General features: G+C 39.4%; 2 protein-coding genes across 2 annotated transcripts; one reads left to right on the top strand and one right to left on the bottom strand.

The window, feature by feature from the left end:
- The first annotated feature begins 645 nt into the window (after positions 1–645).
- LOC132257785 (patj homolog) lies at positions 646–3518 on the top strand. Its single transcript, XM_059754816.1, has one exon. It carries the CDS (start codon positions 646–648, stop codon positions 2659–2661), a length of 2016 nt encoding a protein of 671 aa, XP_059610799.1. The 3' UTR covers positions 2662–3518.
- Positions 3519–13104: 9586 nt separating this feature from the next.
- On the bottom strand, positions 13105–15919 carry LOC132258007 (retinol dehydrogenase 11). Its single transcript, XM_059755099.1, has 5 exons — positions 15621–15919; positions 15277–15545; positions 14781–15180; positions 13351–13497; positions 13105–13249 (listed from the first exon to the last, which is right to left on the bottom strand). The coding sequence occupies exons 1-5, from the start codon at positions 15716–15718 to the stop codon at positions 13147–13149; spliced, it is 1017 nt and encodes a 338-aa protein (XP_059611082.1). The 5' UTR covers positions 15719–15919; the 3' UTR covers positions 13105–13146.

Raw genomic sequence — 15919 nt, 5'->3', positions numbered from 1 at the left:
CCTCCCCCCGGCTGGTGGAAAAGAGGCGAAAGATGTGAAAAAGCCGAATCTCACAGGGTGAAATTGACACAGACGGCAAAGAGAACGCGGAAAATCGTGTGGTTTTTTGAGAGAGGATTTTTGCCTACAATTCCAGTGGAGCGATAATAAAAAAAAAACGTCCCTTCCGGCTGGAAACAAAGAGCAAAAGTACAGTGATTCATGTGAGAAGTGACAATAGGAAAAGGAGTGATTGACAGAGAATTCCGCTGTGTAAGAAATAATTCACACAATTTCCCAGTGCTGCTTCATTGCTCTTCCTCACACTGGGATTCCCCATGTGAATACAATATCCAGTGAGCGCTCTCTCGCTGAAAAATTAAAGGAAAATCGTGGTGGTGGTGGAGAAACTCAACCAAAAGAGTTGCTGTACACCGAGGAGGAGAACTCTGTTGCTTCGTCTTTGTTGTTCCCCGCGCGTCGCAGTGAGAACTTTCCCTGACGTGAGTAAGGAGTGTGAGCTGTGCTGAAGTTTTAATGAGGGCACTGTGAGACAGAGTCCCCGGGGAAGCAGATAAACTCGCTCACAGCACCCGGATAGACGCCGGTGCTTAGATGGTCGTCCACCGGGACGATCACACGGCGAGATAGAGCCTCCGCGCGGAGATGGTCCTGAGCACCGAGTGGTCCCAGGTGGAGGTCATCGATTTGATCAACGACGGCAACGGACTGGGCTTTATGCTCGTGGGCGGACGCAGCACTGGTGTGGTGATTAAGGCGCTGATTCCTGGCGGCGTGGCCGAGCGCGACGGACGCCTCCAGTGCGGTGATCACGTGCTGCAGATTGGCGAGGTCAATCTCCGTGGCTTCAGCTCCGAGCAAGTGGCCACGGTGCTGCGGCAGACTGGCGCCCAGGTGCGCCTCATCGTGGCACGACCAGTGGAGCCCTCGTCACCCGACTATCAGTCACTGGCCACGCACGCTCCCATCATTCCCACGAAACTGCTCTCCGATCCGGAGGAGCTTGAGCGCCAGCTCCTCCAGACAGCCGGATACACGCAGGCGACCCTCCTGGTTGCCTCGCCCACCCTCGTGGAGGGCCTCGAGGCCACCGTGGAGGTGATCGCCGTGACCCAGGACACAGTCAGCTGCACTGTGTCCCCGTCGACTGCCACAATGCCTCCGCTGCATCTTCCCTCCCCGCCATTGCTGCCCGATTCCTCACCGCCGGCCCTCATCAGCGACTACCTGGACCTGCCCGAGACGGAGACGTATCAGGTGGAGCTGCGCAAGAACGTGTACGGTCTCGGGATAACAGTGGCGGGCTACGTGTGCGAAGAGGAGGATCTCTCGGGGATCTTCGTGAAGAGTATCATTGAGGGAAGTGCCGCTGAGATGAGTGGTAAGATCCAAATTAATGATCGCATCGTGGCTGTCGATGGCAAGTCACTGAGCGGTGTCACCAATCATCAGGCCGTGGAGATACTGAGGAATACCGATATCGCTGTCAATTTAACACTCGAGCGCTTCCTCCGTGGCCGCAAGTACGAGCACCTCCAGCTGGCGCTCACGGAACCCCAACTCCCGCCCCCAGTGCCCACCAATCCACCCCCATCGAATCCCACCTCACCATCAATCACCGTGCTGCCGTGGATGCCACCGACAGACGACGCCGGCGGCGATGTCGACAGTATCATCAGCATCGACAGGGACCCGAACGTCATCGAGCCAGAACTGGAGTCCAACACCACCATTGACTCCAACGTGTTCGCCGTGGAGAACGGCGCTGCCTCCGAAGGAGAGTCCGACACAACGCCCACACCCACGCCCACTTGCGACTCCGCCACGGCTCAGTGGAACCGCGAGCTTCCCGACCTGAAGATCGTCGTGGCACATATCAACAAGCTCTCCGGCCTGGGCATCAGCCTCGAGGGCACAGTGGAGGTGGAGGGCGGCATTGAGATGCGTCCGCACCACTACATCCGCTCGATCCTGGAGGAGGGTCCGGTGGGTCGCGAGGGCACGCTGAAGCCCGGCGATGAGCTGCTGCAAGTCAACGAGCACCGACTGCAGGGGCTGAAGCACACCGATGTGGTGAAGGTGCTGAAGGAGCTGCCGACGAATGTGAAGCTTGTGTGCGCTCGCAGTCACAAGCCACCGTCTGTGATCAACACCTCCCAGAGTCCAGAGGCCTTTGAGGCGCGCAGCATCCTGGCCGGTGGGCTGCAGAGCCTCCAGAATCTCCTCACCAAGGCGCAATCGGAGAGTTCTCTCTACACCTCCAGCACGGCGACGTTGACGGACCAGCAGCGCTCCAAGAGCGTCGAGCAGGTGTCCGGACTGGCGCTGTGGACCACAGAAGTGATGTACATTGACATTGAGAAGACGGAGCGTGGCTTCGGGTTCTCCATTCTCGACTATCAGGATCCACTGGATCCCGAGGGAACTGTGATTGTGGTGCGCGGATTGATACCTGGCGGCTCGGCCGAGACGACGAATCTCATCTTCCCGGGCGACCGACTTGTCTCCGTCGCGGACCACCAGCTCCACGGCCGGACACTGGATCAGGCGGTGAGTATCCTCAAGGGAATGCCCGCGGGCGTCGTCCGCATCGGGCTGTGTCGTCCACTCTCCACCTCAGACAACAATGTGTCCTCCGCGGCGGAGACACCGACCACATAGCTAGACATCATAGAGATATTTTTCGAATTAGACATTTGAGAATTGATAAGAGAGTTGCGCTCTTGGATCTAAATCTTAATCTCAATGCAATTAGCCACAAAATGCGATAACTAGAGAGGATGGAAAGAAAGAAAATATTTTACGCCCAAAACACACTAATTACAAATTTAATATTTAACCATAAGTTCATTCACATCCTTTTGCGCTTAACAATGAGATTGTTGGCGTTACGATAGAGAATCCTCAAGGATGGAGTGTTGCAAAATTTAGCACATTTTCTCTATCTCTCCTCGCAATGTTGCGCGAGATATAAAGAATTTAGGGACTTGAAGGAAAAGAACAGCAACACACACAATACCACAACACTGCTTCTTAAAGACACACTCTTCACGCGCGCACCACCTTTGACTTTAAAAAAAAAACAGACACTCTCGTCTCCCTCTGTTGAACCCCGCCGGGGGATGGGGAGAGAGACAAACAAGGAGGGGCATAACTAGGCAATTCACAGAGACACGCCATTCGGGGAGATTTTCGCGAAATTATCTAACATGAATGGCCCTCGTAAGAACGTGCGAAATGGCACAGATTTCAGCAACATCAACAGTTCATATTTGCATAAATGGCAATGTTTGAGGTTCTGCCGAAGCACAGTCAAGAATATTTTCCCTTCGGCTTTAAGTAAATTGAAGAGATATCGCCATAATCTCACATTACATTATAAACGTGGAGGAGAAAAAAAAAAGATGTACGAAGCATTTTCTTCTGACGCTTTAAAAGGGGGCGAACAAACTTATTTGCCATATAAACTATCCAAGAGAAATGTGGGCAAATTGTGCCACGTCGAAAACTATCGCATATGTGAAATGAAAGGACACACACACACAGAAGGTTGTCTTGTGCTATTTGAATTTCAAGAACAAGAATATAATAGTCCTCCCTTCAAATTGGATTGTTTCGGGGGAACATGTGGTTCATATTGTATTTTTGTTGCTTTTCTTTGCTCACAAGGATTTCTCTATATTTCACAAATTGTATAAGAGTCTTTGCAGAGCTTCATTTACTATTCACATAACCTCATTCTTTTCTTCCCCAAACTAAATGGAAAACCACGCAACAATCAGAGAAAACCTGCATTGTAAACCATTTGTAAATATCCGCAGAAGAATAATTTATTTTTTCCACAGTGAAACTATACAAATTGAACAAATTGCATTATTTGGGGAAATTGGATTTGAACCGGAAATATTTCAGAATGATTCTAATGAAAAACAAGTTGCAATTTTACGTTTTCATAGCTTATATTGGCGGCCGCCCAGTGGCGCTAGTACAAAGTACGAATGGAATACGATCGAGAAGGCGTTGCAAAGCAGAATTTAAGCTTATTTAATACGAATTTCAGCTGTTGATTGAAGATTTGCTCATGTGAGCGTGTTTCGGGACACATAACCTTAATCTTATGCATTTAAATGTGCACAAATAGCCAGAAAAATCCAATAAATATGTGTTTATCTACATAGAAAACATCATTATTGTCTATTTCCTCGGTTTTCCCGTGAATTTTCGGCTTTTCTTGTCTTCACGCGGAAAAAATATGAATTGGCTTCAAACGTAAACGTTTCAAACGTTTCAGGTCTCGCAGAAGATAAATTCCGCGCTTTCGTAATTGTTATGAATTGTAATTTTGCAACGCAGTTTTACGAATCCATAACTTTGACAGCTTATTTAAAATGTTTTGAACGTTATATTGCAACGACGCCGATGTTTAATAAATTGTGTGCAGAGTATTTATGTTATCCGCAATAACTTCCATGTTAATATTGATGCTACATATTGAAAACCACTTCAGTTTTCGCGAGTAAAGCCCAGTTTGCTGTCGTAAATATCTGGGAAATATTGCAATGTCATAGTAGAGCAACTGTGGCGTCCACTCTGTGCTTCTTGACAACCTTCCAAACGAGAATTTGAGCATATGTGACAGTTTGTGGGGTCCATTAGGAAAATTGCATTCTTGGCGTGTCATAAAATGTGCTTAGTTATATCCCCCTTGGCACAAGCAACAACAACACAGCGCGAGATGAATTTTTCCAACAGAGGCGAAATATAAACATTCTCCAAAAGTGCACAGAGAGGGATAAACTCGAGGTGAGTTTGGGAAGAAAACAAGCTTTAAATGGGGTCAAACAGAGAATGTGGAAGGATAAAAATAATCCTTTTAAAGGATTTCTCTCCTTCCCTTTGTCGCACTTAATTCTTTGCCACATTCGCCACCCACTTTTTTTCCCACCTCCCCCCAAAAGAAATGCCATCATAGATGCGACATTTTCATTGGACTTCTCTGTGTTGAGCTTTCAGGAGATGCGCTTTATGAGGCGTAGCAACTTCAGCAGAGGATCATTAGATTCACTTTTAGGATTAAATGAAATCCACAGGGAGACACAAGGAGATTGCAATTAACCTCATTTTACGATCGCACAACGCACTTAAACTTTCTTTATTTCTCCAAAGGATAATTCAACCAAGATATTTCCCCACCCTATTTCAACAGGAGTTGTACGTCATATAAGCAGAAAATGTTTATATTTCCCTCCGAGGATAATCACGAAAACTTTTCTCTCACACACAAACACACTCACACATCGCACCAAATCCCACTCGCAGAGAGAGATAAGAAAGATGTTAGGATATAAAGAAATAGAAAAAGAGAAATATAAAAATTTCTTGCGCTCCATTTCTAAATTACATCTTATATCAAATGCTAAATTTCCGTGAAAAGATTGATGGTGAGAAATTTGAGGTTCAGCGCTAAAAACGCTTTTTAGTCATGCAAGATGCAAAATATTTAAATTAAATGAAAAAAAATATATTAACAATTTTTTATAATAAGTGCAAAACAATTTTAGGTAGAGTTTGAATAGAGAGAGAAAGCATTATAAAGAGAAAACAAACATAAGTTTTCCTGTTAGGCAAAAAAAAAAGAATTTTAACAAGATAAATAGTTGATAAAATGCGTTTAGAAAGGAAGAATTGTGAATATAGAAAGTCCCCATTTGACTTGAAGAAGAAGAAGAAAAAGAAGGAGAAAAACTATATATATTTAACAAAGAATATCTCTGGAAAGAAATGTCAAATGAAAAGCATATCGAGAAATTATCATTAAAAATCATTCATTGATCATTCTCATGAGGTGTGTATTATATATTATTTGGAGTGAAGGGAAAAGGAAAATCTGTAGTGAGTGTGGAAAACAATTAAGATGTATTAATCAGGGAAGAATTCTAATGATTGAATCGCGTGTCGCCACTTAATCAGTTTGAGTACTCTCGACAAATCCGAAACCGAATGGAGGCCAAAAAAAAAGGTAGTGAAAGAGACGAAGAAGAAGGCGTGAAAATTCTGGTATTTATACCAGAAGGAGTGAAAAATGAATTTTCTTCCCATTTTCCTTTAGCATTTTGGACAGGGAAAAATCACATTCAATAAAATACATAAATCGTTTCTCCGCTCAGAGGCAAAGGAAAAAAGAAATATGATAATAAAACAGTGAATTTTGGACACCGATTCTTATACCCAAAGAAAATTGACTCCTTCTCGTCTGCCAACGAGGCGCACCATTGAAGGTCTCTTTGCACACGACAAACCTATAACTTTATGTCATTTGGGGGCTATTTTGAAAATATTTTCTGCCATGTCACACACTAAATTTGTATTTGCTGAAGATTCTCATTCTCCATCGTAAAATATTATTTTCTCTCCTTCGATGAGTCCATAAATATTCTCAAATTCACTTTCAGTCTGAAATTCTCCTACACTGTCACTATTACTTCTCCACCGTATCTTATCTGTTTAGTCAATAAATTTGCACAAAAACTAATCGATTTGCCCCAACAAATCATTTTCCTCTCTTTCTCTCTGTTTTCCCACGCACAAAACAGACGCACACAGAGCGTCACAAATGGATATTTGGTTTGGAGAAGACAAATCACAACCACAATAATAAGTATATAGATTGGATATTCGCAAACTTGCATAAATGTTCAGCAATAGTGGAACTCAATTACCGACAAGGTCACAAAATAGAGCTAAAATACACATTTTAAAAAATCACACAGAGAGAAGATACTTAATATGAACAGTATATATTCGTCGGGTGAATGGAAAACTATGAAAAATAAAAAATTAGCATCAATATTGCTGCGAAATTTGCCAAATTTACCTCAGAACTCAATTAGAATGCTAATATTGCTTTGTAATAATTATTTTCTGAAATTAATTAATAGTTTTTGAGTACATTTTATCCACACAAGATCAAAAGAATCAACTTTTCATACTTTATATGAACTTTTCTCTAAAGTTTTTGAGTGAAAATGTTCAAAAATATGTCAAAAAATCTATTAATTTGAATTCTAAGAGCTTTCAATGAAAACCCTGAGAATCTAACATCAATATGTTTATAAAAAAAGGCGGTTTGAAAGGAATAACTACAATTTTTGAGACAATTTTCTTAGAAAAAATGTACGGCATAAACGATAAATAGTCGACTTTTTATAGTTTAAACTGAAAAGCATGAAAATATTAACATTTTTAAATAAGTTTTAGAACAGATTAACAGTTTTTCAAGACAACAATCGACTTTTCATAGTTTTCAATTCACCCGTCGAAGATTCTCAAGATTCTCGTGTATGAAAAGCAAGATGAAAATTTTCTGATAAAGCGTTTCATGTTTAAACTCATGGCAAAATTGATTATGGTACAATATTGGGTCAATATTTTTAAAAGTTTAATAAACTTTCCGATGTCTGATGCCAAAAGCTCGCCACTTAATTTTCACTCAATTTTTTTTGAGTGAAACATTGTGATACAGAATCTCAACTCGCGGTACATTTTGTGTAATAGAAATTTATGAGATTTTCATGAGGATAAAAAGTGTGTGTATGTGTGGAGATTCGCCCCACCACGCTCGAGTGCCGGAGGGAAAAGTTTAAGAAACTCATTGTTAATTTTACCCTCTTTAAGGACTTGCTCACAATTTTTTTTTCTCTCTTCGCCCATCACACACATCACATTTCCTCGAGAGTGTAATAAAGTGAATTTATCCCCCAAATGACGCCAAAATATTGCTATAAGCGCCTAATTTTATTTTTCTTTCATCCGTGTTGAGACTTTTTTTTCTCCCCCGCAAAATTCTCTTTCTCTCCCACTTGGAACAATTGACGAGAAGAACAATAAAAATACAATTATGATAATTTCACACTTGTCGAATGAATTGTGTGTAAGACAACACCCGTGGAGTGAAAGTGAAAATTTTTTCCATTTTTTCTTGCTCCCCCCCCTTCGCACACCCTGCAAAATTTCAAGCCAGCCGAGAGAAAAAGAGGAAAAACCACCACCAAGAATGGCATCGAGAGTTGAGGGAGAGTCATGAGCATGAAATGTGTGATAAATTCAAATATACTTCACCCTCTCCAACCCCAATGAGAGACAGTGGTGGTGGGAAGATGATGAGCATGAGGACATCCTCCACACAACATAAATCTGATCCTCGGCGAAGCGGTGGAAAAATTGCCGAAAAGAAGGAGGCGGATTATGTGTGTGGGGAAAAGATTAAAATTTCAAAAACGATAAGTCGCATGTTCTTCTCTTCAACCCTCACCATAAAATAACCCACACCCTAATTCACATTTGAACACATATATCCAACATATCAAATAAAAATCCCTCTATAATATCGTAAAATTTCCCAAGTTTTTCCCTCCGCCTTCAACATCTTCGTCTCTTTCCGTGATGTTTGGCTTCATCTATCCTATATATATATAGTGAGTTGCTCTCAACATTTTCCATCATTGTGCTCTCATTTTCAATTAAGAGAGCTCACAAAAGACGACCTGAGAATAAATTTGTTCAAGTTTCAGCGGGAAAATGTTCGTGCAAAGTGGACAGAAAGGCAAAAAAGAAGAAAAAAAACCAATTACCAATTGTGATATTCCCCACTCTCTTTCGCATTCTTCACATGGTGTATTTATATATTGAAAGAAAATATTCTAAAATTTTTACCTGAACAAAAAAGGTATACAGAAGCGCCGAAAGAGGAGAGTCACGGAAGGATAATTGAAAAGAGAGATTGAAAAATTCAAAAGAAATGATATCTGACAAGGTGCTTTCGCGATATGCACATCTAAGAAAGTTTCTGTACTTTCTTCATTGTCAGCAAAAAGTGACGCAACTCATTTTTACTACAACCACAAATAATATGTATGGAAAAATGCAAGAAGTTTGCAGATAAAATGTCTCTTTAGTTAAGAATAACGCGAAAAATACATTGAAAGCACACAATTTCCTTTCCCGCGATCCAAAGAAATTAATGAAATAATGCAGTATTAATGAAAAATTTCATTTCAACGCTCCTTTTTTCCATTAAAGTCAATAAGAACAGAAAAGAAATTGAATACACAAAAGAAATGGGGCAGTGAATTTTTTCCCTTCTCTATAATCAAATTCCCATAAATATGAACAATAAATATAATTCACGTTGTTCTTCTGCTAAAAGGAAAAATTTGTAATGAAATTTTAGGTAAATTTGTAGTCTATTTTCTAGTTAAATATTCCATTTCCATTCAATTTTAGAGCAGAAACCACTTAAGCTCTTCGGTCGTCTTCAAGTCATGACATAAAAAAAAGTCTTTTTATTGACTTCAAATGTCGATTCCAACTCAAAGTCATGTTTGTAAATGAATTCAAAAAGAATTTTTCACTCAACAGACAATATTTAATTAAATCAACTTCACTTTCTCTAATAACAAATAAAGACTTTTTGTAAAATTATCCTTTCTTTTGAGCGCAATTTTGCATAATTTTCCCCACATTATAATATTTTAAAAATATACACCAAAGAGCACGTTTTACAGTAGTTTCTGCAATTTAGAGATTTTATAAGTGACGAAGAATACTAATACTGTTACGTAGGGAGAAGAGAAAGAAAAACTTATCATTGTAAAATAATATACACAAAGAAAAAAATCCCATTGCCTTGTTATATAAAAATTATTAAAAGAAGAAAAATATCTAGTTGAAAAAAAAGAAGAAAGATTAGCGACAAAAAATTGACCAAGTAACATTTTTAGGAAATGTAGAGAGAAAATAACATAATATTCGCTTATAAGTTTAATTGGTCAACCAATTGAACAAGAGATGAGAGTAAACAAAAAAACAGAGAAAGAGAGAGAAAAAATCGAAATTCAAAGTAAATTTAATGTGATTACGACGAGACGCAATATTGAGAAAATGATGCGAGAATATTGAAAATATATAAAAGCTTTCCAATTTTATGTAAATTGAGAAATTGATTGTGAAAATCACTCCGAGAATTGAATGCGCAATTGAAATTTCTCGGCCCAGTATTGATATTTCATCAAAATATCTTTTTTTCTTGCATTTAGCACACACATTTTTTTTCTCTCCCTGGAATATGTGAAAGGGAAGAAGGAGAGGGAAAAAAGTCCAATTTGTATGAAGGTTTCTCCATTTGGAAAGATTTCTACAGATGAATTTTTTATATTGAGACACACAGCGCAAATCTTGGCTCGAGTAGTCGAATTTCCGCGATATTTGTGTGTGTGTAAACTTTTAGTCTCAATCAGAGAAAAAGGGGCTCTTAATAAAATTGAAATTAGCTCTTATAGTGACTGTGTTTTGGAAGGAGGAACATTGAGAATTGTCGTAAATTCTGCGCTCTTTCCCTGGCACAAACAGAAAAGTTAAAGCAAAAGGCAACCGTAATAATAATTCTCACACAAAATTAGAATCAAAAGTTACCTAATATTGTGTTCCAACCATAACTTTATGCAATTCATTACTTAGTATTTAGATTTATTTGACTATATGTAACGTAAAACCCCGACAATGGAATATTTCAGCGTCTGTAATATTCCACAGTTTCAAACAATGTTGTTTGAGGAGATAATTAGAGTGGAATCTTCTTACCTTGGAAATTGTCATAAATATTTACTATATAAACTTTTCAAACTTATACAGCTCCAAAGCACGTACAGGACAATCCAATACTGGAGTTTATGTCTTACAAGTCACGCAAGAAAGACAGAAAAATATTCCAGAAAAAGAATTCAATGAAATTGAGGCAATTAATCCTCACATTCTCTATAATTCACACGTGAGAATGAATAAAATGATAAAAATACTAATTTTATCAGCTACATTTACATATCGACGGGTTAACAGAAAACTATGGAAAGGCAAAATCATGAATTTTCAAGAAAGCGAAGTGAAAATTTTGTGTGAAAATCGCTTCGAAACTTGCCAAATTGACATAAAAATCCCCAAAATACTTTCTAATAATTGTTTCTGAATTATTCAGTCGATTTTTAATAGTTTTCGAGCACATTTTATCCAAACAACTTCTAAATAATCAATTTTTCTACAAAGTTTTCAATGAAAATAATTTATTTATTCAAAATCTAAGAATATTTTAGGCGAATTCTATAATTTAGAATGATTTTCTTTGAAAAAATGTACGTCGTAAACTATAAAAAGACATATGAAATTCTTTTTCAGTCGTATTTTTTGGATAAATATTAATTTATTAGTGTTGCTCCAAAAATACTTAATAAAAAATCGGCTTTTCATAGTTTTCACTTCACCCGGCGATATGTAAGTAGCCTAAAACAGTCTGATAAAACCTTATCAATATTTAACTTGGCTTAGCAAGACACATTTATTATTCTATTCGACAATTCATTGCAAGAATTGCTCCTCCCCAAATTACATTATCTACAACGCATTAATCCATCAAATTATGGCAAACGAATCGCCCTGAATTAGTACTTCAAAGTTCCATCTAGCGCACAATCCCAAAATAGAACTTATCTAGAAATCTAGCAAGGCATTCAATGGCGCAGTAAGAAAGCAATTTCTCAATTAATAACCCCAATCGAGAAATTATTAATATTCCACAAGGGGGTGTGAGAGAGAGAGAATTCCCCAATTATATCATTAACTATCCCCACAATTGCCATCGACAGAGCAGCAACAAATTTCAGTTGAGAACTAACAAATCAGGAATCAATACCCGAGACGAGAGATGAATGAACAGCTATACAGCTTCTCTGGTATCTCTATTCATCTGGAATACATAATGGTACTTTACTACATTGAATTTGCTCCCGATACGACGTCTTCCCCCCTCGCGTGGGGAGGAAAGGACGAAATGTGGAGACTTAGTGCAAGGGAAGTGAGTTTGCGGGTTACAAATTCGACAGTCAGGAAAACTCACTCTTAGCGTTTTTCATCACAGTCGTCTTCCCGCTGATTTCTTCTCATTCCACCACAGGAAAAAAGGAGGAGAGCGTAACAGAGGAAACGAAAATGTAATTCTCTGATTTATGAGTATTGTGTGCGGTGTGTGTGGTTTAGGCGGGCCGCCCGGAGATGCGATGAAAAAGGGAAAATCTCCCTTGACAATTGTATACAGTATTTCTTCAAAGGAGAGAAATAAAAAGCACGATGGAGAAACTTTCATATAAAATTCATTTTTCTTCTGTATAAAAGATCATTTTGCTATTGAAAAAAAAAATTTCCAAATACAACGATATAACCAAAGTGTGATGCCTTTACAACAAAATGGCATTGTTATTCCAGTGAAAAGTGAGTGAGAGAGAGAATCAATGCCCTCAGCATACCTTGTATCTCAATTTCACTTGAGCTTTCCGACACTGAAGAGAAAACTCCTCTAGAAGATCTTTCTTCCTTCCAATAACACTCTCAATTGGGTTTGCGCATTGCCAAACAAACTTGCATGATTTTTCAATTTTAATATTCTATACAGACAGAGAACATCACAGAAGAAATTTATACATTGAGGATAAGACTTCAGTGGAGAAACAGGAAGGAAAGTCAAAAGAAAGTGATACGAGTATTTTCTTGTTATCTAAATTCACAGTGATTGAATCTTTTCTCCCCTGCTTTTTATTCACGACAAGAAAAAAAAGAGTAGGAAGAATTTGTGAATTTCTCTATCAAGTGAAAAATTTATTAAACATGAAATATCAATCAATAAGGACGAGAGAAAGAGCGCAAGAATTTTAAAAGAGAAAGAAGAATAAGGAAGAAAATGTGTAGTCATCACTCAAAGATCAATAATGGGATCATTGTTCCACTCAACACCGTGATTTTCTTTTCCATTCAACACACAAGAAAATTAGATGAATAAATTTTGTATATATATTAGCAAAAAACCACATATTATGCACAAAAATTCACCATAACAGAATTTTCAAGGAGTTTGTCGAGATGAACATAATTTCCAGTGCAAAATGAGGATGAGAAAGAATTACGCAGAACAACTGAATGCTACGTAATGTAAACAATAAGACTATAAAATTATTAAATAAAATATAATAAAAAGAAGTCAGATACTGATATATTTCACTGGGTATATAAAAATCCATACTTCATTGTGATCTTCCCTTTATAGCTTTAGTTTTTTTCAATTTTTACGGCTTTCAGACTCTCCTTCACGAGCTTCTCCGCCAATTTATCATCCCGACTCAATTCAGACGATTCCACAATTTCACAATCACTGCAAGAGAGAGAGAGAGGGATGATTGAAATAGGGTGAACATGAGTGATTCACCATCGGGTGAAATATATGTGAAAATTATACAAGAAATATATTGATACTTGAAAAATTTCCCAGAAACTGCCTTAAGTTTCGGCTCTGTTGCCAAATAGATGGCTGTCTGTGCCCCCTGGGAAGGTGTCTTCATAAACAGCCACATCCACGGATATGTGATGACTTTGGCACAAATTGCCCTCATGATGGGTGAGCTGAGTAAACAGAAGGAATTATTAGTCAGTCTATCGCAGTATCTTTTCAGCTTTTATCACTGTGCTTTCCCTCCATCGCACACACACTCTCTCTCTCTCTCTTTCCCTCCCTCTTTCCATCGGAAAATCCATCCGAAATGGGGCTCCTCTGGCTCCAATTCCCACATGCAATTTATCCTCAATCAATGAATCTACTTTATTCCCAATTGCGATTAATGAGAAATGATACAATTGCAATTAATGTTTTCTCTGTTTCACAGTTTAGTTCCTTCTCCTGAAGTTCATTTAGGAAATTGAAATATATTATTTAAAGCACAAATGCTGCGGGAATCAATAAATTTCCATTAAAATCACATTCGACGGGTGAAGCGAAAACTATGAAAAGTCTATGAATATGACTATGAATATTTCTTATATCTTTTAATTTTTTTCACTTGAAAACCTTAAAGAAAAGTTCAAGTAAAGTATGAAAAGTTGATTTTTTAGAACTTGTTTGGATAAAATGTACTTGAAAACTATTAAAAATCGACTTTGGAAAGTAATATTTTCAGATTTTCTATGAATTTTACCATATGTTAATCAAAAACTCCAATAAATACCAATGAAATCAACTGAAATATTCACAAAATAATAAATACAGATCAATATTTTCACTTTAACGGACAATTTGAAGGCGTTTTGAAGTAAATTTTGCAAATTTCATAGCTTTAATAACGCTAAATTATTTACTTTTGATAGTTTTCGAGTCACCCGTCGACATATATTTCAGGTAATCCATGGAAATAAAATTGTACGGATTATGCTGAATGTATTTTTTCATCCAAGCGCATTTCCCCAATCAATGAATCAAACACATTTTCTGAATTAATACGAGATTCTCTGGTGTGTACAAAAAAAAACCAACGCGCCTATTGATAAAGCCATTCGCTCAGACCAAAAATCTGGTGTCGATATGTACAAAATGATAAACAGTATTCCGCAACAGAAGACCCAAAGTAATACACCGTGAACGGATATAAATTCCCTTTGATGTTCAAACATTGAAGGAAGCTCCACAATCAATACTGAGGATACTGGAGTAATTCTTGAGCAAACCCGTGAGGAGTATTTATCATTCGGAAGCCCCAACTTTCACCTTTGCCACATTGTGCGCAATGGGAGGCAATCAGCGTGTAGTTATCTCGGAAGTCTGTTTCTCCCGAAATAGCACAACGTGCAAATTGGCGTGGAGAGAGAGAGAGATTCACGGGGGCACGCAAATAGGATGGAGCAAAATAAATCACCTGTCGAGGTGTCCTGTTCCACGCACAAGGCCAGGTGTAAGTGAATTCGCCGTGACATTGGTGGTGTGCAGAACACGCGTGGCTAAGTAGCGCGTCGTGAGGATGCTCGCGAGCTTTGCATGTGCAAAAGCATCTCGTGGATGATACGCCGCAGCCCACGGACCGATGTTCAGCGGATCCTCATAATCCATCTTCGCCGTTGTGTGGGCATGTGCTGACACATTCACAATTCGTCCCTGTCGTGACTTCTGCAGCAGCGGCAACGTGAGCATAGTGAGAAGGAAGTGACCCAGATAATTGCACTGCAAATGCATCTCAAAACCATCAGCGGTTAATTCATATGGGTGAAACATTAGACCAGCATTATTTATCAAAATATCAATGTGGCTGCATTTGGTCTCTGCGGAGAGAGAGAGAGAGAAAGGCAGGAAATAGCAGATGATGATTGCATGTTTCGGGGGGTGGGTGGAAAATGGACATCAATCAGAAAACTCACCGAGTGTCTTCACGAAGCGACGAACACAGTCGAAGGACTTGAGATCCATGTAGTTTGCCTCAATTTTAGCATTTGGTTGCACCTTCTTCAGTGACATAATCATCTTCTCCGCCTTTTCCATGTTTCTCACCGCCAATATCACATGTCCTGACCTTGCACACAACTCTTTGCACACCTCCCAGCCAATTCCACCCGTGCCGCCCGTCATCACGACCACGAGACCGTCAATTTTGTTCTCAGATGGACACCTCTGTCCACCCATGATGGCCCTAAAAGGCGGCCCAGCAAGAAGTCACAAGTTTAGCTTAATTAAAATCCCTCACAAGCCCTCAGCCAACACTCACCTCACCGTCACAATTATGCCAACCACAAGTGCCGCAATGTACGGCCACCACGTGCTCAAGGGATCAGCCTTGATCAATTCCTCCTTTATCTGGTCCATTCTTCTTTCAGCAGAGCAAGCACCAACTTGCAAAGAGCCAAAATATCCACTATTTCAAACACTCCAGTCGCATCTTTCTCTCAACACCCCTCATATTCACTCTGCTCCACTCTAAACTACACCGCCATGACCGCGCCAGTGAGTTGCTAATTCAATTCATACGATGTGCTCCACGGAGGAAAGTTTCCCAAACTCCCAAAC

Source organism: Phlebotomus argentipes, unplaced genomic scaffold (genome assembly GCF_947086385.1).
Source record: "Phlebotomus argentipes unplaced genomic scaffold, Phlebotomus argentipes genome assembly scaffold_4, whole genome shotgun sequence".
Lineage (NCBI taxonomy): Eukaryota > Metazoa > Arthropoda > Insecta > Diptera > Psychodidae > Phlebotomus > Phlebotomus argentipes.
This window is presented reverse-complemented; position numbering and strand designations above follow the sequence as displayed.